Source organism: Salmo salar, chromosome ssa17, assembly GCF_905237065.1.
Source record: "Salmo salar chromosome ssa17, Ssal_v3.1, whole genome shotgun sequence".
Taxonomy (NCBI): domain Eukaryota; kingdom Metazoa; phylum Chordata; class Actinopteri; order Salmoniformes; family Salmonidae; genus Salmo; species Salmo salar.
Window position 1 is genome coordinate 56,618,989 of NC_059458.1, and position 23,506 is coordinate 56,642,494.

At 42.4% G+C, this 23,506-nt stretch overlaps 1 protein-coding gene across 14 annotated transcripts in view; it reads left to right on the top strand.

Annotated features, from left to right (window-relative positions):
* LOC106576150 (transcription factor SOX-5) overlaps positions 1-23,506 on the top strand; it is a 383,455-nt gene that overhangs the window by 252,884 nt on the left and 107,065 nt on the right. For 13 of the 14 annotated variants that reach the window (XM_045699759.1, XM_045699761.1, XM_045699763.1 and 10 more), the window contains exon 1: positions 15,758-15,994. The exons of the other annotated variant lie outside the window; for it this stretch is intronic. In XM_045699759.1, the coding sequence (XP_045555715.1) occupies positions 15,957-15,994 (38 nt within the window). In that variant the 5' untranslated portion in view covers positions 15,758-15,956. Of the gene's footprint in view, positions 1-15,757; positions 15,995-23,506 lie in introns of those variants that run through there. 14 annotated transcript variants of the gene reach the window in all.

The following is a 23,506-nucleotide window of genomic DNA, read 5'->3' on the forward strand; positions in this document are numbered from 1 at the left end:
CTTGCATGGAGCCCCAGGCCGAGGGAGATTGACAGTTCTTTTGTGTTTCTTCCATTTGCGAATAATCGCACCAACTGTTGTCACCTTCTCACCAAGCTGCTTGGTGATGGTCTTGTAGCCCATTCCAGCCTTGTGTAGGTCTACAATCTTGTCCCTGACATCCTTGGAGAGCACTTTGGTCTTGGCCATGGTGGAGAGTTTGGAATCTGATTGATTGATTGCTCCTGTGGACAGGTGTCTTTTATACAGGTAACAAACTGAGATTAGGAGCACTCCCTTTAAGAGTGTGCTCCTAATCTCAGCTCGTTACCTGTATAAAAGACACCTGGGAGCCAGAAACCTTTCTGATTGAGAGGGGGTCAAATACTTATTTCCCTCATTAAAATGCAAATCAATTTATAACATTTTTGACATGTGTTTTTCTGGATTTTTTTGTTGTTATTCTGTCTCTCACTGTTCAAATAAACCTACCATTAAAATTATAGACTGATCATTTCTTTGTCAGTGGGCAAACGTACAAAATCAGCAGGGGATCAAATACTTTTTTCCCTCACTGTAGTTAAAGTAAGGGGCTTTAGCAGCACACAAGTAGACTAAACATGCATGCTTGCCCGGGCGGGTGAGAAGGATGATGCTCCAGCCTTTGGGAATCTCTCACCGCTCTCCAGTCAAATTGGGGCCACTCCCCTCCAGCTCCGCTCCTCTCCATCTCCACTCCACTCACATACTCTGACATGGAACAAAATAGATTTTTGTGCCTGTACACCTCGTAAAAACAAATGCTTTTTCCCATTTGGTTTCGTTTCCTTCCATTTGATTTAAAACAAAGCATGGGCTCCCCTCATCTCAATGAAGGCAGATTTTTTGGTCATGACCGATGCATTCGCCAAGTAGTCTAGACTATCGATAAAGGGTTTGGCTCGTGAGACCGCTTTGAAATACATCTTAATCAACAAAGCTTTATTAAAGATCAACTTTGGCAGCAGCAAAACAGTGAGTGGACATCCCATGTTTATCTATGTAGGCTATTACATCATTTTAGCCAGCTCCTGTTATTATTTTGAACCCTCCATATAGGCAATATGCACCTCATGGAACGAGAGATGTGACAATCCGGTGACACTCGTATTTAGAAAAATGTCAGTTGGTGTCTTGTAACAATGGTTGTTTTCCGTTTCGCTAAAAACAAGCCCTTACCTAGTAGGCTACCCTTACCCTACTATAACAAAAGCTGGTTCAACAGAAATGTTTCTGGTGTCTTTCTTATCCTGGCCATGCATTAACCTAGTAGCCTTATCCATAAAAGGTGTCTAAATGGTCTAATCGTGAGGCTTTTGCCAACATACTTTTGCATTATTCACAATTCCCATAGGCCTACCTTCAGTGCATATTCCATTCGGCTTGTATCCATCCCCATTTCAACAGAGTGCCTCTTTTCCAGGTACCAAACATAGGCTATTCAAATTGTTCAGTCCTACAACATATTTCAACGGTATACCTCGGCTATTTCTTGCTTATTGAGAACATGCCCCACACACAGTGGCGACCCGTCATTCAGGGTAATTGAGTTAATAAAGCCACACACAGTGGCGACCCGTCATTCAGGGTAATTGAGTTAATAAAGCCGCATACGAACATGGTCTATTTTTTGCTTTCTTGATTAAGACAGCTCCAAAATGCAGGTGTTTCAGCATAGCTCAGTGCTTTCTGTGGTAGTGGGGCTGGCCAGCAGAAAATACAGAGCGTTGCGCCTGATTGGCTCAGTTTTCTGTCATGATTGGCTCAGTTCTCTGTCTCTCATGGGACTGTACATTACCCCATTGTCTAAGGTTAGAGCTCAAAAATGTTATATTATATTAGAAGTGCCCATCCAAGAAGGCTCAATGTCATTGGCCACAGATAGAATGACATGAAATCACGTTATATCTACAGTAGCTTTGATTGGTCATCATCATACTTTCAAAATCTTAGCTAGCAAGCTAGCAGTCGTCACCATGAATCAAGTTGACAATCTACTGGCAAATCATTTTCAATCCATGTCATATGAAGAGAAATTGGAGATAAAACGTCTCGGTGCTCATCGGCCATTGGACATAAGTCAGCCATATCAGCTATGTTTTTTTAAAGGCAGTAAATGAGGCTAAATGAACTGTTTCACTGCCAGACAAGGCTCCGCTGAAAGCCATGTGTAGCAGTGGTAAGGTGTTGGGACTGCTGTTGGGACTCTGCTGTTGGGACAGCTTTATGTAGTCCCTAACAGTTTGTGGGCACCGTTTGTCACCGTTATAGTGTAATTAATGTATTGTTTAGTGTTATGTTGTGTAGTGGCTTTGCTGGCATGCATCCCACATTTGTTTTGTTTTGCCCCACCAAAATGTACATGTTAAAATCACCACTGCCCACACATACATTACAATTTATGGGAGCCTAGTATTTTTTAGTTGAGGAGAAGTGCGATGCCCCTAGTCTAATTGGAGTTGATGACAACGCAAGGACCGTCAATAACCTACAAGACTTGAGACAAATGCATGCAGTATTAAGCCATGGAACGCCTTGATTGGCTAGTGAGTGGCCAAGCCCTCATCACAACTTGTTTGTTCATCAAAACCAGGCCCTTTTGCGGCCCCGCCATTTATTGCACTCATAACGGCTGTGAAAACAGCAAATATATTTCGGACACATGCCTGGACCTATAGCGCTACCTATTGCGCTACCGCCAGACCTTAGATTTACCGTTGTGTTAGGTTTATTAAAATAAAGCCCTGAAAGTGTTAATTCCCTAACACTGACAAAGTGTAACGTAACTCAAAAGTGTGGACCAGTATAGATACTGGCCCAGTGTTAAATTTAACACTGGATAATTTTCTGTGTACATATACTGTGGAAAAGCAAGGTATAGTCAGTCCCCAAGGTATAGCTAACGTTACATGTATGATCTGTGTAGTAATATTATTTGAATCAGAAATCCATTTGTATTGCTAGTTATAGCCTAATGTTAGCTAGCTAACATTTAACCTCGTTTGTTAGCTTTTAGCTACCTGCAGTTTCATACTACAGCTACATTATGACAATGTTTGTATTGGTAATAGTATGAGTTGGGATTATTCCGGTTCATTGTTTAGCTAGCTAGCTAGGTGCTTAGCTACATGTCTAAACAAAAGACTCCACTTCAGCCGGATTGTTACACAACCCATCAATTTAGACAAGTGTGTCGGATAAGCGTCACCTAATAATTATCAAATATTTATCAAATATTTTTATCTGGACACTTTCTGTGTTTGATGTTGCTAATATGCAAGTTACCACTTCACTGTACCGTTTACACCTGTATCCTGTGCATGTGACAAATAAACTTCGATTTTATTTGATATAGTGTGTGTTTACCACATGTCCTGACATGTGAATCCTTACAAAGATGGGTGGGGTTAATGCTTAAGACGGTGTGAACGATGCTGAATGGGTGTAGACAAAGAAGAGCTCTCCAGTAGGTGTACCAAAACATTCAAGTGCCATTTTTTCAAAAGTTTATCAACTATCAAGGCAGAATTACTTTCCCATTGTTCCTCAACTGCAGTGTATGTTGTACCATTTTCTAGCTCTGAGTCTTTACTTTTATCCAATGTAAAAAACACAATTTCACCAAATCAAGGTGGTCGGTCACATATAGCCTACGGTGTGATGTGTACTATATAGGAAGACATTTAATAAAACTGTGATGTTTTATAACTAGCAGGTTGATATTTATTGTCATGAGTCTTGTCCTGAAGTCAGATCTGAGTGATTTCCCTTAGATAGGCCAGCTGCAAAGTCAAAATTGGCTATATTGTAAAAAGTTATGAAAATAAAATGTGGTTATTGGTCTTCATTTAAGGTTAGGGTTGGGCATTAGGGTTAGCAGTGTGGTTAAGGTTAGGGTTAAGGTTTGGGTTAGGTATAAAATCAGATTTGATGACTTTGTGACTGTGCTAGCTAGTGATCACTCTGCAGAGCTGTCTCAAGAACAAGATTTATCACGAAACCTGCTCTTAACTACCTCGTTATATTATAATATTGGTATTAGACGTTAAGTTATGCACGATGAGCAAATTAGGTAGCACCTCAAACGACGATATGATACATACATAAAAAAAAACAGTATTCCTTAGTCATTAGTTTGGTGTTTTATGTAAATATTATGCTATTTACATTACCATAGGGGTTCAGTGTCTCTCTGGTGGTACGTATAGGAACTGAAGGTAAACAACGTTAAAACAATGTTGAGACCTTGTCAGAGTCAAATGAACTCTATTTCCCAGCTCAAACAACATAACCCAGCAATAATGACTGTAGGGAATCTAAGGAGAATTAGTCCTATTGAATATCAAAGAGAACAGGCATCACACACACAGGGATCTAAACTAGTTAATGAGGGGTTGGAGGTCCGGGGTGTGTACTCTCTGCTGAGTGGGTGGGTCACACACCGGAGAGAGAGAGAGACACCAGAGACTTACACACACAGCCCCCCCCCCTCCTCCCAAGCCCCGCTGGCAGGGCCTGCCTTGTCTCTCCGTGCCGATCCGTGTCGCTCCGCGTGGGCAGAGATGCCAGGGAGATGCCAGGGCTTTGTGTGCCATACTGGATCAAGCTAATGTGGGTACGTAGCGAGGGTATTTTACCCCCCCCCCCACCCCACCCTCCTGCCACCGACCCCCAACCATACTTCTAAAGGATGATTGAAGAATCAACAAGACGTGCATTTTGATGCCATTGTACTGTACCCCCTCCTCCTCCCACCTTCACCCCTCCTTTCCTCACCTCCCTGTGCAGGCCGTATTGGCAATGCCCTCTGTGCCATCTGCAGTGCCCTCCGCCCCCTGGTCCTCCTCCACCTCCCACTCCTCCTACTCAGCGCTGGGTAGGCTTAACCATCTGTGTGCCAGTTTATTCTCACAGTGAGGGTGGATAGAGGTGGACCGAATGACTACAACAATACACAAATGCATTGAGCTATACCTTCTTGTAGACCTGCATATACTGTACAGACATACAGTATACAGTATGTACAGAATAACATAGACGTTCTCAAGCTCTTACATATGTGTACAAACTCAAACATGCATAAAGAAATTATACTCTGTGTACAACCACTTAATAACAGATTACACATTTTAATCAAATGTACTGTATATACATTAGAATTATTATATCAATTTACAGCTAACTAGTACTGTATATACATTAGAATTATTATATCAATTTACAGCTAACTAGTACTGTATATACATTAGAATTATTATATCAATTTACAGCTAGCTAGTACTGTATATACATTTGAATTTAATATCAATTTACAGCTAACTAGTACTGTATATACATTTGAATTTAATATCAATTTACAGCTAACTAGTACTGTATATACATTTGAATTTAATATCAATTTACAGCTAGCTAGTACTGTATATACATTTGAATTTAATATACATTTACAGCTAGCTAGTACTGTATATACATTATAATTATTATACCAATTTACAGCTAGCTAGTATTGTATATACATTTGAATTTAATATACATTTACAGCTAGCTAGTACTGTATATACATTTGAATTTAATATCAATTTATAGGTAACTGGTACTGTATATACATTTGAATTTAATATCAATTTACAGCTAACTAGTACTGTATATACATTTGAATTTAATATCAATTTATAGCTAGCTAGTACTGTATATACATTATAATTATTATACCAATTTACAGCTAGCTAGTATTGTATATACATTTGAATTTAATATACATTTACAGCTAGCTAGTACTGTATAAACATTTGAATTTAATATCAATTTATAGGTAACTGGTACTGTATATACATTTGAATTTAATATCAATTTACAGCTAACTAGTACTGTATATACATTTGAATTTAATATCAATTTACAGCTAACTAGTACTGTATATACATTTGAATTTAATACCAATTTACAGCTAGCAAGTATTGTATATACATTTGAATTTAATATACATTTACAGCTAGCTAGTACTGTATATACATTTGAATTTAATATCAATTTATAGCTAGCTAGTACTGTATATACATTACAATTATTATATCAATTTACAGCTAGCTAGTACTGTATATACATTTGAATTTAATATCAATTTACAGCTAACTAGTACTGTATATACATTTGAATTTAATATCAATTTACAGCTAACTAGTACTGTATATACATTTGAATTTAATATCAATTTACAGCTAACTAGTACTCTATATACATTTGAATTTAATATCAATTTACAGCTAGCTAGTACTGTATATACATTTGAATTTAATATCAATTTACAGCTAACAAGTACTGTATATACATTTGAATTTAATATCAATTTACAGCTAGCTAGTACTGTACATCCATTTGAATTTAATATCAATTTACAGCTAACTAGTACTGTATATACATTTGAATTTAATATCAATTTACAGCTAACTAGTACTCTATACACATTTGAATTTAATATCAATTTACAGCTAACTAGTACTGTATATACATTTGAATTTAATATCAATTTACAGCTAACTAGTACTGCATGCCGTCTTGTTTCATTGTCTTTTATGCTTTGCCCAGAAAGCACATAGAACTACCTCAGCTAACATTAAGCACATTGAGCAAATACTGAAATCTGGTGTAAATATGTTATGTAAATACGTACAGGTTGTGGTTTAATTATCCCAGAGCTGGAGTCAGGCAGCAGTAAATGGTGGGTGTCAGACTGTAAAAGGTTTAGAGATGTTTCTCTATAGCTCAATGTGTGGCGCAAGGCCAACTGGCTAGCATCCATTCCTTTCCCCTCTTCTCCAAATCCTGTACATCTGAGGGTACATCTCCTAGCCTGCTGTCCCCTCACCCGCCCCCTCACCCCTCCACCTTACCCCTCCACCCTTGGCGTCCCTCCAGTCCTCCTCTCTCTCCTCAGGGCCCCAAAGCTCTGTCTGAACCCCTGAATCACTGCCACCCCGTCACCGTACCTCCGTACCACCGTACCTCCGTACCACCGTACCTCCGTACCACCTTACCACCGTACCACCGTACCTCCATACCTCCATAGTCACGGTGTGTGTGTATGTGTGCATGTGTTGTAGATGTACAGATACATTAATATGACGACTAGTGGTCGTGCGGTGAAGTGTGTGTGTGTGTGTGTGTGTGTGTGTGTGTGTGTGTGTGTGTGTGTGTGCAGTGAATATGTATTTGGCGGTTGAGTGAGGTGTGTATGTGTAGCAGTGTGTGTTTAGTCTTGACGCGGAGGGACAGACAAGGGGGTCATTACCTCCTGCTGAGCTCCATCACGTCTCTAATGGTACAGAGAGATCTAAAACCTCCACACTCATTCTTCTATCCTCCATCATCCCTCCTTTCCTGTATCCTTCCCTCTTTATTCCCCCTGTCACACACCTCTGAGCGCATCACTCTCTCTATACACACACACACACACACACACACACACACACACACACACACACACACACACACACACACACACACACACACACACACACACACACACACACACTCTCGGTACAAAAGCATTTTCCATCCGCTAAACAGCTCTTGTGTTGCACAAGATGAAGTGTGCTGTTGTTTGACACTTGTTTGGATGGTGAAGAGCTATTCTATCAACCGTTTTCTCAGTCTGTTCCATCAGTTGTATCCGAGTCCAATTTGTCCCAGGTAAAAGCTTCCTATACTCTGACTCAGTCTGACCTCTCAGACCAGGGAGGTGTGTGGCTCTATATCCACATGAAACAGGGCAGCTCTCCTCTCCTCTCCTCTCCTTCACCGAAGCTAGCCCCAATCAGCGTGTCCTCTGAAGGCCATAGTGAAAAGCCACTGTACATAATGAAGAGGTTTTAGATAAGGAGGAAGAAGGAGAAGCTCTGTTGTTTCGTTCTGTCTTTGTGTGAGAAGTGAAGAGGGAGGTATACTGTTGGTAGGATGTTGATGGATGTTGAGCTTGTTCTGTGTGTGTGTGTGTGTGTGTGTGTGTGTGTGTGTGTGTGTGCGTGTGTGTGTGTGTGTGTGTGTGTGTGTGTGTGTGTGTGTGTGTGTGTGTGTGTGTGTGTGTGTGTGTGTGTGTGTGTGTGTGTGTGTGTGTGTGTGCATGAGTGGGTCGCTGTCTATGTACATACACACATGCTTTGTCAATCATTTACCATTTATTTATCCTCTTTTAGAAACATTCATTAACTCTTTGTTGACATGAGAGTCCTTTTCAGTCGCTGGCTGTATTGTATTGCTGTATTGTGAGTCTGACACAAAACACAGCTAGATTAATTATTTTTCAGTAGCTAAAGCTTAACAATAACTAACAGCTATGAAAAATAGCTCTATTTATTAGTGCAATAATTAACAATTTGAGGTGAATAGAAAGCTAACTAATTAGTAACAGGCTAGGAAGGCACTCGCAATAGTATGTTTTGGTAATTAATTTTCTAGACTGGGGAATCATCTAAAAAAAACACTTTCTTCAACATTTAAAGTGAGGTACAAAGTGTTGCTGGGCCTGGGTTACAGACAGTTGTGTTTGCTGTTAAGCTGGTCTGGGAAGTTCTGATATTCTTGATCAGAATAGTGACAGAGAGCATAGAATTGTCATAGAGAGAACACACACAGTCTCCTCGTTTAGCCTACTGTTTATAGCCCAGTCAATTATAACATATAGAGGACTATTCAGCTGCAGAGTGGTATGTCTGGACATGTTGCTGCAAAGGGACTATCAGACAAATGGTTAGAAAGACAGAGTGAGGAAGAGAGACGCAGAGAGAGAGAGATAGGCAGAGAGAAAGTGGGGTGAGAAAGAGCGAGGGGAAGGAGAAAGAGAGAAGAATTGGAGGGAGAGACAGAGAGAGAGCAAGAGAGAATGATCTTATCACCTGTCATCCTCCTCTTTCCCCACTGACATTCAGGCTTCCTCTGTTGCCTAGGTGTCTGTATGGGCAGGGATAGCAGAGGCCACGTCCTATTAGAGCAGTATCCTTAGTGTTAGGACTGACTTCAGAGGGTTGTGTGGTGATGTCTGTGTGTCTGGTGATGTCTGTGTGTCTGGTTACTATGTGTGTGCATACAGCCACTATGGGCTCACCTGGCAGAGAGATAGCAGGCTATCTTAATGGTTTCTCTCCACTGCCACTCAACCTTCTGAGAGCCACGTCCTCCAGTCCTCCTGTGTGTCTGATAAACCCATTTCAAAGGACTGTCACTGTCTGTCCCTCACTGCCGAGCCCTGAGCTCTGGGTCTGCTCTGAGTTCTTATGTAGAATGAGGAGAAGACGGAGGGAGAGGAAGGAGAGAGGAAGAGGAGGGAGGGAGAGATGAAGGAAAAGATGTCTGAGGTCTCAGGTATTGACACCAGAGCTGACGCAGGGACAAGGAGAGGAGGGAGGGAGGCGGCAGGAAGCGAGGGTGTTTTTCTGTCATGGTCACATCAAATCAACATGTATTAGTCACGTGCATAGTTGAGCAGATGTTATAGTAGGTGCAGCGAAATGCCTCCGTTACTAGCTCTGAACAGCGCAGGAACTAAATAATCATCAAATAATAGTACAAAAACAATAATCAAAACTAGAAGCAAGAAATCATGGGTGACAGGACGAATCCACTTAAAAACACAAATAACACTTTATCAGTGATCCAAAAGCAACATATGCGTATGTAACACGCGGGATATGAACCGGGAACAACCAACGTATTAGACCAAGAGGAAATTCCCACTTGGACCAAGGGCAGACACCGGTTTACAGTTTACAGGCAGGGCTACGTCATCACGTGACCATGAGTAACCGATGCATGTCCGCTACACGTACAGTATATTAGAATGAACTACACTATGTATATAAAAGTATGTGGACACCCCTTCAAATGAGTGGATTCGGATATTTCAGCCACACCCGTTGCTGACAGCTGTATAAAATCGAGCACACCGCCATGCAGTCTCCATAGACAAACATTGGCAGTAGAATGGCCTTACTGAAGAGCCCAGTGACTTTCAACGTGGCACCGTCATAGGGTGCCACCTTTCCAAAAGTCAGTTAGCCAAATTTCTGCCCTGCAAGAGCTGCCCCGGTCAACTGTAAGTGCTGTTATTGTGAAGTGGAAACGTCTAGGAGCAACCACGGCTCAGCCACGAAGTGGTAGGACACAAAAGCTCACAGAACAGGACCGCTGAGTGCTCTAGCGAGTAGCGTGTAAAAATTGTCTGTCCTTGGTTGAAACATTCACTACCGAGTTCCAAACTTCCTCTGGAAGCAACATCAGCACAAGAACTGTTCGTCGGGAGCTTCATGAAATGGGTTTCCATGGACGAGCAGCCGCACACAAGCCTAAGATCACCATGCACAATGCCAAGGGTCGGCTGGAGTGGTGTAAAGCTTGCTGCCATTGGACTCTGGAGCAGTGGAAACGCGTTCTCTGGAGTAATGAATCACACTTCACCATCTGGCAGTCCGACGGACAATGCATAGCGCCAACTCTAAAGTTTGGTGGAGGAGGAATAGTTGTCTGGGGCTGTTTTTCATGGTTTGGGCTAGGCCCCTTAGTTCCAGTGAAGGGAAATTTTAACGCTACAGCATACAATGACATTCTAGACGATTCTGTGCTTCCAACTTTGTGGCAACAGTTTGGGGAAGGCCCTTTCCTGTTTCAGCATGACAATTCCCCCGTGCACAAAGTGAGGTCCATACAGAAATGGTTTGTCGAGATCTGTGTGGAAGAATTTCACTGGCCTGTACAAAGCCCTGACCTCAAACCCATCGAACACCTTTGGGATTAATTGTAACACTGACTGCGAGCCAGGCCTAATCTCCAGAAGAGTGGAGAGGCTGTTATAGCAGCAAAGGAGGGACAAACTCTGTAATAATGCCCATGATTTTGGAATGAGATATTCGAAGAGCAGGTGTCCACATTGTTTGGTCGTGTAGAGTATGTAAAGAATACAGTACATGACTACACAGTGTGAAAACAGTATAAAAGAAACGGTCCAGTGTTTAGTATCTCTATATACAGTGGGGTCCAACATTATTGACACCCTCAATAAGGATCAGCAACAGTGACTGCACAAAACAAATCATTCAAACACTGAGCCATATTGTATGCCCCAAACAATTGGGAAATCCCATTCCTCGCTTGTCAGATCTAGACTCTGTGTGCATAGGGCATCATTCTCTAAGTTGCTGTTTTGTTAAACATGTTGTTTAACAACAGCAGAGCAACATCATTCGTGCAATGACCTCCACCCTAGTCTCCCTCTCTTATTTCTCCTTCTATTCCCCAGATTGAGTAGAGAGGGGCATGGAGGGCATGGGGGAGGGTCAGACTGCTTGTTCTAATGGTCCTGGTGTGTGTGTGTGTGTGTGTGTGTGTGTGTGTGTGTGTGTGTGTGTGTGTGTGTGTGTGTGTGTGTGTGTGTGTGTGTGTGTGTGTGTGTGTGTGTGTGTGTGTGTGTGTGTGTGTGTGTGTGTGTAATATTGAGGAAGGGGAATGTTTACTGCCTGTCTCCTGCAGACCCTGTGATCTCTGGGCCTCTAATGCACTACAGCTGTGAGGGTCGACGACACCGGGTCTCTGATGAACGGCTTCATTGTAATGGACCCTGTGTGTGTGTGTGTGTGTGTGTAACTCCTCACCTCTCCTGGTCTGCGCACTGAAAACCTAATTCATTTTAGGTCACGGCTATACCTCAATAAGGTTAAGGACTCAACTTCTGTATTTTACGTTACTGTATTTTACGTTACTGTATTTTCCTAGCTCTGTACATAATCAAAAGCAGCATTCTGCTTTTTTCTAACACCTTTTGTTTCACCTCAGATGAATTCACTCTTTTTTTTTCATTCTCCCGTGCTGCTGCTGTTATCTTTTTCTTCCCTTTTTTACCTTTCATAGAACAATACCTCCTCTATCTGTACTCACAAACACGCAGCGGTGCAAAGGTACTTAAGTAAAAATACTTTCAAGTACTACTTAAGTTGTGTTTTGAGGTATCTGTACTCTACTTGACTATTTATGCTGAACAACAATATAAACGCAACATGCAACAATTTCAAAGGTTTTACTGAATTACATTTCATATAAGGAAATCATCCATTGAGCATCCCAAACATGCTCAATGGGTGACATGTCTGGTGAGTATGCAGGCCATGGGAGAACTGGGGCATTTTCAGTTTTCACGAATTGTGTACAGATCCTTGTGACATGGGGCTGTGCATTATCATGCTGAAACATGAGGTGATGGCGGCGGATGAATGGCAAATTGCCATCAATAAAATTAAATTGTGTTCGTTGTCCGTAGTTTATACCTGCCCACACTATAACACCACCGTCACCATGAGGCACTCCTTTCACAATGTTGACATCAGCAAACCGCACAACGCAGTTGAAACCAGGATTAATCCGTGACGAGCACAAATCTCCAGCCTGCCAGTTGCCATCGAAGGTGAGCATTTGCCACTGAAGTCGGTTACGATGCCAAACTGCAGTCAGGTCAAGACCCTGGTAAGGATGACAAGCACGAAGGTGAGCTTCCCTGAGACGGTTTGTACAGAAATTATTCTGTTGTGCAAACCAACAGTTTCATCAGCTGTCTGGGTGGCTGGTCTCAGACGATCCCGCAGGTGAAGAAGCCGGATGTGGAGGTCCCGGGCTGGCATGGTTACACGTGGTCTGCGGTTGTGTGGCTGGTTGGACGTACTTTCAAATTCTCTAAAACAACATTGGAGGTGGCTTATGGTAGAGAAATGAACATTCAATCATATGGCAACAGCTCTGGTGGACATTCCAGCAATCAGCATGCCAATTGCACACTCCTTCAAAATTTGAGACATCTGTGGCATTGTGTTGTGTGACAAAACTGCACATTTTAGAGTGGCCTTTTATTGTCCCCAGCACAAGGTGCACCTATGTAATGACCATGTTGTTTAATCAGCTTCTTGCTATGCCACACCTGTCAGGTGGATGAATTATCTTGGCAAAGGAGAAATGCTCACTAACAGGGATGTAAACTAATTCATGCGCAACATTTTTGAAAAACAAGCTTTTTGTGCATATGGAACATTTCTGGGATCTTTTATTTCATGAGACCAACACTTTACGCCTTGCGTTTATATTTTAGTTCAGCGTATGTTTTTGACTACTTTTACTTCACTACATTCCTAAAGAAAATAATATACTTTTGACTCCATCAAATTTTCCTGACACCCAAAAGTACTTGCTACATTTTGAATGCTTAACAGGACAGGAAAATTGTCCAGTTCACACACTCAAGAGAACATCGCTGTTCATCCCTACTGCCTCTTATCTAGCGGACTCACTAAACACAAATGCTTCTTTTGTAAATTATGTCGGAGTGTGTTGGAGTGTGCCCCTTGCTATCTATACATTTTAAAAATAAGTAAGTATATTTTAGCCATTACATTTACTTTTGATACTTAAGTATATTTTAAACCAAATACTTTTAGACCTTTACTCAAGTAGTATTTTACTGGGTGACTTTCACTTTTACTTGAGTCATTTAAGGTACCTTTGTTTTTACTCAAGTATGACAATGGGTACACGCACAGACTCACCCACACACACACAAACACAAACACACACACAGACACACACACAGATTCATCATCATAATAAACCATGAAGTCATGAAAACAATAAAGCCATGAAAACATTCCCGCCAGGAACTGAGTTAGCTAAGGTCCATTTGAGTCTTTATGGTTCTCATTCTGCATACTGTTAGTCTGTATAATAATGCAGTTAGGTTGCGTATAATGCACAAATAACATTATCATTGGGTTTGCAGCTGTTTTTGCAGCAGAGGACAAGGAGAGATGCCGTCTCCAATCGTGAGGACCAATTTACTGAGATTGAATGAGATTACATCTAACCTCCAGATATGTTTTTCTTAATTCTTCCGAAGAATTAGATTAAACTAAATATAATCTAAACTAAATATGATATATGACAGTTGTTGTTGTTGATATTGCCATATCCATAACTCTATATGTTATTTATCAAATAGAGGGGATAGGTATGTGTGTGAGTTTGGGCTTGTGTATCTGCTGAAGTTGTTGTGCTTATTTGTCAGTTGGAACAAGCAGACGAACAAGACAGACAACCCTGTTGTACAATATTCAAACATATTTGGGTAGACAGATTTTGTTCACGTTGTGCTTTAGTGTGTGTGTGTGTGTGCCTGCAAGCATTCAGGCATTTATCACACGTTCACGTGCACGTGTGTGTGCGCTAGTGTATGTGTGTGCATGAGCTTGCACGCCGGTGTGTGTGTCTCCGCCAGCAGATGTGTGTGTGTGTGTGTGTGTGTGTGTGTGTGTGTGTGTGTGTGTGTGTGTGTGTGTGTGTGTGTGTGTGTGTGTGTGTGTGTGTGTGTGTGTGTTGAGTACAGATGGAGTGATGGCGTGTTTAAAGTTTTCCAGGCTGCTGTGTTTCAGGCTGTCAGGTTTGTTTTTCTTTCCTCCAGAACAATGGCTGATTGGCTCTGTCTGTGACACACAGACCACACACTCCTAATAGTGACTGACAGCGCTAAGGGCTGTCTGCCTGCCTGCCTGCCTGACGCTCGCACACTCAGTACCACACGCACACAAACACACACACACACACACTCCAAATTCTGCTTCTTCATACTCACTCACTCATCAGGTGTGTGTGTGTGTGTGTACACGTGTGCGTGCATGTGTGTTTGTATTTGAACTGTCAAGGGCAGTATAGGAGGTGTAGCTTGTTTAAGCTTGTTTATGCATATTTGATTCAATTCCTTTATAAACGTTCTGATGTTTCCTTAATTCTGTATAATATGTTGTTCTCCATTGATAACTAATGACAAGAGTCCTCTGTACTGAGAAAGGAGTTGTACTCATCCTTATCACTATTATGAATACTCAGAATGGAGGAGCAGGACTTGTGAAAAAGACTGTATCCAGGCAGATTTGTTTCACAGTAAGAAGGGAGAGAAGAGACTCTGTAAACTTGTGAAAGAAAAGAAAACCCATCCGCTCTCATATAGACAAGAGGACCCGAAGGCTGAGGTCCAGAGAGGTGACCTGAAGTGGTGTGTTGAGAGGATTCTATACCAGTGGTGTGTGTGTGTGTGTGTGTGTGTGTGTGTGTGTGTGTGTGTGTGTGTGTGTGTGTGTGTGTGTGTGTGTGTGTGTGTGTGTGTGTGTGTGTGTGTGTGTGTGTGTGTGTGTGTGTGTGTGTGTGTGTGTGTGTGCGTGTGTGTGTGTACAGAGCTCAAGGAAGGGGGCAGTGTTTGCTCTAAGGAAGCGACCATCCCTACGGCCACACAGCCCCTCCCCTCACAAACACACACTCTCTCTCTCTGTTCAATTCAAAGGGCTTTATTGGTATGGGAAACATATGTTTACATTGCCAAAGCAAGTGAAATAGATAATAAACTAAAGTGAAATAAACAATCAAAAATGAACAGTAAACGTTACACTCACAACAGTTTCAAAGGAATAGAGACATTTCAAATGTCATATTATGGCTATGTACAGTGTTATAACGATGTTCATGGTGTATTTCTCTCTCTCTCACACACACACACACACACACACACACACACACACACACACACACACACACACACACACACACACACACACACACACACACACACACACACACACACACGCTGTGCTGTGCGCTGGCCCTTTAAGAGCTGAGCCCAGATCTAACAGCTTACAGGGCAGGGAGGGTAGGAGGAGGAGGGACAGAGACAGAGGGAGGGAGGGTGTGCGGTTGAGTGTGTGTGAGCGCTACAGAGCGAGAGAGAGGGAACAGTCTCCGTTGTCTCAGAGGTTGAAGGATCAACAGAGAGGCTTGTTGTGGCGGTTGTGATTCTGTTCCATCTGTGTGTCGGAGCTGCATGGTGTTAGAAGGAGGAATCCTAGTTCCCACAGACCTATTCCAGCATGCTCACAGACCCTGAGCTACCTCAGGAGTTTAACAGGTACGTTCTTACTCTCTCTCTCACACACACACTGCTCAGACAGACCGCGGGAGAGAGGGACGGCAGGACTGTGAGGTAGAGGGAAGGAGGAAGAAGGAGAGATGGTGTTTTGTTGTTGTTGAAGTGTTTGTGGAGGAGAAAGTGATGCTTGGTGTAAAACTGTTTACTGAAACAAAATAGTGTTTGCTGAGTTCCAAAGCTTTACTTGTTTGATAGATATATAGATTGATAGATAGCGAGATAAAGGAGGGAGAGAGAGAGTATGATAGAGGAAAGATAGAAAGTTTGTTTGGCTATCCTGTGCCTTTTAATGATACCACATGCAAAGGTTGCGCAAACTAGTGTGTGTGTGTGTGTGTGTGTGTGTGTGTGTGTGTGTGTGTGTGTGTGTGTGTGTGTGTGTGTGTGTGTGTGTGTGTGTGTGTGTGTGTGTGTGTGTGTGTGTGTGTGTGTGTGTGTGTGTGGGTATGTGTTGTCCAGCTGTGGTAATCAGAGTGACAATGAGAAGTGATCTGTGACTTTGGCCCTGCTCTCCCTCTCGCTCTCTCTCGCTTTCTCTCTCTCTCTCTCTCTCTCTCTCTCTCTCTCTCTTCCTCTTTCCCTCCCTCTCTCCACTGCACACGTTCCAGTTTAACTAAGTTGTTCATGTCAACATGTTCATTGCTGTGTTCAAGCAGCAGTGTTACTCACTGTCTGTCTATCTATCTCTGTGTGTGTGTGTGTGTGTGTGTGTGTGTGTGTGTGTGTGTGTGTGTGTGTGTGTGTGTGTGTGTGTGTGTGTGTGTGTCTCTGAGACTAACTCTGTTTCCATGTGCTGAGGTGAGAGCGTGACCAGCGTGATTCAGTTTGACAAGAGTTTCTCAGAAAGTTCCCATTCACCACCTAACTACCTGACAGTCACAGAATCATTCTACAGTTTCCTATTCAGAATGCCTGGCAACTATTTGTACTTCTGCTTTATCTGAGGGCCTATTTTGATACCCTGAGATAAGACAGCTCACATTCATGTCGAGCTGCTATCGAACAAGAGCAAATTGTTCAGTGTGGGACAATTCTTGGGTTGTTTTTACAGAATCAACTCATTTTATATTCCAGTAGATGAAATAAAACACAAACACACTAAATGTTAAAAGCTTACATTTAAACAAAATGTCATATCTTTTATTTGTAGATGTTAAACTAAAATATTCACACACATTATCTCACAGTTACGTGGGATTGTTTTTCTGTCGTTACAGCAACAGCTGTCTGTTTAGAGGATTGATGCTTATATTTAGTTGTATTATTTAACCTTTATTTAACCAGGCAAGTCCGTTAAGAACAAATTCTTATTTACAATGACAGCCTAGGTTTTCCTCTGTCGTGTGAGAGAGGTGGAAGTATTCTCACCGATTTACAGTTCGCGTCGACAACAAAACGAGCTTTATAATGGCTGTTTGACGTTAATGCCCTGAAAGAAAGATTACCCATAATACCCCGTTTTAATACATGGTATTTTTTATACATGCCCTCTCTCACTTGACTTTTATTGCATGAAGGTACCGTACTGTTTTGCCAGATCAAACTAATCTTTTGTTTGGAGATAAAGTCTCTGAGTTTTAACCTCGAATTAAGAACACATTTATGTTTTGCAAAAAATGTGTTTTTAATAAGTCATCTATCCGCAAAGAGGGGAAGAGAGAAAAGATAACAACAGCAGACTATGTGGAATTAAAAATGTAAAGGATTACATGTAAAAGCAGAACGTTTGGAGATAAATGCAGGGATTATGATGACTTAGAAAACGTCTGGTTGAAAGTCTGCTTTCCAGTAATGTACTCTATCAGTGGATAAGGAAGGAAGAAAGGGTTGTGCCGGTTTGAGTATGTGTAACCTGTGTAGTGTGTATTTATGAGTGTGAGGCTCTCTACAGTGTGTGTGTGTGTTTGTGTGCGTGCGTGCGTGAGAGAGAGAGAGTTGTGCATTAGTCTCTTCAACGCAGAGGGAGAGAGAGTGTGTGAGCGCCAGTGTGTGTGTGCGAGACATACCATCATCGGTCCTGATGCTTTCTGTTCCTGCGTCTCTGTAAGTGTTCACTTTTCGTTCTTTCTCTCTCATCCCTCTCTCCGTTCTCGTTTACCGTCGCTTTTATCTGTTTTCTGCATCAGTTATGAGTTATTAGGGGAAGAAAAGTGAGATACAGAGAATTACTGTGTTTGTGGGAAAGCACATTCTACTCTAATGTTGCTGCGTTCATAGCTGGTTTAAAAGTTCTGTCACAATAACACAGTAAATGTATGTTCTGTACAGTGTGTAGAGCAATGAGCTGAGCTGGCCATGTGACGTGAAGAAATTCTCCTTCCTTTTTATTGTCTCTTAATTAGTTTGAGACGTAATTGATGGAAACAAGATGAGAATGGTTTGTTTTTAGGAGCTTTATCATCATCATTCATTCATTAACGGCGAATGAACAAATTGAGATACAGAATAGATTGACCGATGCAAGAACGTTCATGTTATATTTTGACTGGATTGGTTGTAGTAGGGCGTAAATCTCAACAATTTTCATACTATTTACAGTCATTTCTGCTGAGTAATATTTGAGTATATGATGATGATGATTAATATATTATTATTGTTCTTGGTATTATTATACTAGTGTGTGTTAATGTGATTATTATAATGTAATGTTATTATTGTCATTATAATATTATACTAATATTGTTGTATATTTTAGTGTTATTATAAATCCTAAGTTTTCTCACTGAAATTTTGTTCAGTTGTGGAAATAATAATGATTTGATGGCTTCTTCAGATACGTTGACAGCTTTACTAAGAATGTCTATGATGCTTGTATGAAATACTGGAATAGAGTGATTTCTCTGACATAGCTGTGGCATGAGTGTATCTGACAGATTCTGTGGTCAAAGTGACAGATTCCACACACACACAGAGAGAGAGAGAGAGAGAGAGAGAGAGAGAGAGAGAGAGAGAGAGAGAGAGAGAGAGAGAGAGAGAGAGAGAGAGAGAGAGAGAGAGAGAGAGAGAGAGAGAGAGAATAGAGTGAAGGTATAGAGAAACAGAGGGAGAGCGACTAGAGAGAGATAACAGAAAGAGAGACGCAGAAAGAGAGACAGATAGATAGAAAGAGGGAGATGCAGAAGTAAAGGGAGATGCAGAAGTAAAGGGAAAAGAGCGAGATTGATCGTAAAGAAGGGGCAGAGAAGTGGAAAGGGAGTCTTAGGGGTGCTGAGGGGAGCAGTGTGGAACTCTCACTCTCTACCATTTGTCCCTGCGAGTTTATTGGGGGGGGGGGGGTTTGTGGTGTAATGTCGCCTTTTATGAGTGGGTCCACACCAGATGTCTAAACACCTAAATGTGCCTTATTAGTAAAACTGCATAAATGGTTATAAAAGAACACTTCGATTTCCGCTGCTAAGATAATATGTAGAAATGTGTATTTTAGTGTGTCATCATTGCATTGGTATTGCATTGTAATACATTGTGGGATATTATTATAAAGTAGGACAGTGGATTTTTTTTAATGGTAATGTAATTTGTTATTGTTTGAAACTTTTACAATGAATGGAATTATTTCAGGAATTAAGGGAATCAAAGTGTGTAATGTGAATTAAAGTTGACCTGTACTAAATTGGATTTATGTAGCATTAACTAGAAAAGCATTGCGGATTAAAATGGTTAAGTGTTTTAAAGGGATAGGGTGGCGTGTTATGGACTGTTATGAGAAAGCGGGGTACAGTGTGTGTGTGTGTGTGTGTGTGTGTGTGTGTGTAATTGAGTGGTGTGTCCGTGGTCTGAACACTAATGCAGACCTTGTCCCCTCTCTCCCTTTCTCTCTCCCTCTCCCTATGGCCTCTCTGGGCCTCTTTCTCTCTCTCTCTCCCTCTCTCTCTCTGTCTCCGGGTCTTTCTCTCAGACTGGTCCATTGTCTGGCCCATATTGTCAGTCCGCCGAGCAGCTTGATAACCATGTCTCCATGTTGGAAAAAAGAAAGAAAGACAGAAGAATAGCAGAGCAGAATGCTAAAAGCGCCTCCCTCTCCTTCCCTCTCTCCCCCCTCCACTCTCAACCCACAGACCTCCCCAGTGCAGTCAGCTGACCTCTATAACAGCCAATCGGTGATTGATAAATTAGTTTCGGTAATTTGTAGGCGAAAGTGCAGAGGACTTCAACTTTTCTCTGGTCGCCCCGCTTGTGTCCCTCTGTGTGTGTGTCTGTCTTCTCTGTTTGGGTGGGGGTCTTCTGGGTTCATTAAGGGGGGGGCTGACGAGAGATGGGTCACATGGCCAGGGGTTAGAGGTCCAAGGTTAGGGCAGACTATTGCATCGTGGTCGGTCGGAGTAGTAAAAGTCAGAGGCTGTTGACTCTGAGAGGGGAAGAAGCCAAGCGAAGTCCTGTCCTGGGATTCTCTCATTCCTGTGTCCTCTGTCCCTCCTTCCCGCCTTCCATCCCCCTCTCTCTCCCTCTTTCCATCCCTGTGCGCCCCACAATGACAGACAGTGTTAGTCTCTTTGGCCTTACCCAGGGTGGTACAATAGCAACTCTGTGTCTGCAGGTAGGGAGGGGGATGGGGGGAAAGGGGAAGGAGGGGAAGAGGGAGGGGAGGAGGGGGGTCAAGGGAGGAGGCCATTTGGGTGAGGTGGGAGAGTTTCAAAGGACGGGGCAAAAGGGAGTGTGTGTGTGTGTGAGTATGTGTGTGTGTGTGTGTGTGTGTGTGTGTGTGTGTGTGTGTGTGTGTGTGTGTGTGTGTGTGTGTGTGTGTGTGTGTGTGTGTGTGTGTGTGTGTGTGTGTGTGTGTGTGTGTGTGTGTGTGAGAGAGAGAGAGAGTGACTGTTCAGTCTGTGCTGTTGTTGTTTCTCTTCTATCCGTGGGCCACTCCAGAGAGCTGAGTGAGACTCTGTCTCTGTTTTTTACAGAGAGCCGTAGAGAGTGACTGAGACAAATGGAGAAGACTTTTTAGGGATGAGCTGAACAACTGGAGTCTAAACAGTGAGCGTCACACAATGGAAAATCTGTGTTCATCTGTCAATAAACATTACAGCTCCACTTCTTCCCTCATAAACATCAGGGAATAGGTCTGAAAAGCAACGGCGATGTTGTCGTTTTTCCGTTTTTCTCCCTCCAAAGCTTTTCTCACGTCCTAGCCCCACAACTGTCAGATCAGCCAGCACAGAAAGAGAGAGAGAAAGAGGGAGTGACCGAGTGAATGACTGGCGGTCTTTATCAGTCCCATTTCACTTGCTTTATTTTACCCTGCTAACCCTCATATGGAAGCTCTCCAAGGTAAAATGCCAGTGAAAGTCACAGCGTGGTGACTCAGCCTGAAGAAAGAAAAAACAATTACAACAACATGACGAAGTATGCAGACTGCTGCAATGAGCAGTGATGGCTATCTACAGCCCAGGAGAGAGAGAGAGAGAGAGTGTGTGTGTGTGTGTGTGTGTGTGTGTGTGTGTGTGTGTGTGTGTGTGTGTGTGTGTGTGTGTGTGTGTGTGTGTGTGTGTGTGTGTGTGTGTGTGTGTGTGTGTGTGTGTGTGTGTGTGTAAGGTAGTTTAGGGAGGTGGTGGTGAAGGAACCACAAACTACATGAGCTGGCCCTCTGTCCTCCCTGACAGCACACACACACACACACACACTTGGGACTTTGAACATCGGCTGTGTGTGTGTGTGTGATGACAGTGACATTAGCCACTGTCTTATAGCCTTTTGTGGTTAATCTGGACAGGAAATGCGGTCGCTCCCTCAGCCTCCATTATCGGAGAAAGAAACAGAGGGTGCTTTGTGTGTGAGTGTGTGTCTGTGTCGGTGCGTCATGTTAGCATACAGTACATCTGCAATAATGTTACAAGGTTTCTGTCATTCCTTTATATGCTCTCCTCTTGTCATCACCCATATGACATTGAGCATGTAACTGGAACGGAATAGATAGAATGACAGTCAAGTCAAGGAGAGTGGCTGGTGTGTGTGTGTGTGTGTGTGTGTGTGTGTGTGTGTGTGTGTGTGTGTGTGTGTGTGTGTGTGTGTGTGTGTGTGTGTGTGTGTGTGTGTGTGTGTGTGTAGCCTACTAGCTGAAATGGCTGTACTAGCCACTACAATGACCAGGGAATATCACGGACTCCATTGAAGTGTGGAGTCACTAAGTCCACTAGCTTATGTGTTCCCTTTCTCCTGTTTCAGCCTCACTGTTCCCACTGACAGAAAGGACAGCCTATTAATAGATATTAGGCAATATCCTTAAGAGTCAGACAAGACACGGAGAGGAGGAGGAGGAGAGAGGAGAGAGGAGGAGAGGAGGTGGGGGGACAAACAGCTGATTGTGTAAAGAAGGATCACTCAGTAAGACAATACTACAAGCTATCTCAATGCTTCACCTCAGAGAGGGAGAGAGAGAGAGAGATAAATAAATAAATAAATAAATATGGGGTGAGAAAATAGACTGTTGACTTGACAGTGAGCATAAAGAATGGGATGGAGGGAGGGAGGGAGAGTGTAGAGAGTGCAGGAAAAGATGTATATGTGGAGAGAGCAGCAAGAGAAAGGAGAGTTAAAGGAAGAGAGGGATGATACCATATTTCAATACCTGATGGAACATTTGTTTAAAGTCATCCCTCAGGAGTTATACAATGTACCTATTGAAATGCTGAGGTTTTCTGTACTGCTGTTTGATACGCTGTTCTGTTCCCTTACCTCAGGCACAGCTGTAAAGTTACCTCTCACACACACACGCATTCACACGCAGCTAACCTTCACCTGACTGACAGGTAGTAGGGGAAGGGTCGCACAGAGATGACATCACTACCTCTTGGGGATGTGTATTTAAAGCCCCATTTTGATGTAACGTTGAAATTATTTTAAGCAGTGTAAACTGGACCTATATCAAATTCTAATATTGATTTGTATCTGTTTACTATGCATGTTTATTCAGCAATTGAAATACAGGATCACAGTTCAAACAGAGGATAATGGTTGTGTACAGAAGACAGTTAATGTAGTATTCTCTAGAAAAACATTCTGATCTCTGTAGAAGAAGAACAAGAATTATTACTAATTGAGGGAAAGATAGATGAACAGAGAGATTTAGAGAAAGAAAGCGAGAAAGAGATGGACCAAGAGAGAGAGAGAGAGAGCGAGAGCACAGTCTGAAGGTGTGTGCAATATCATCTAGCATATAGGAGATGACTGCTTTGTTTCTCACTCAGTCTTCATGAAACATGAAACACATCTTTACCCCCGTCGGAGCGCTTCTAACATGAATGATTTAACATATCGCTACTGGGATGTGTAGAGATACGGGGCTCAGCGTGTGTGTGTGTGTGTGTGTGTGTGTGTGTGTGTGTGTGTGTGTGTGTGTGTGTGTGTGTGTGTGTGTGTGTGTGTGTGTGTGTGTGTGTGTGTGTGTGTGTGCTCTAGATGTGTGTGTGTGTGTGTGTGTGTGTGTGTCAGCTCGTTCCTCTCTCTCTCAGTGCAGCGTGAGTAGTCGTTGAAGTGGGTCATTTGTGCTGGACTGGCTGG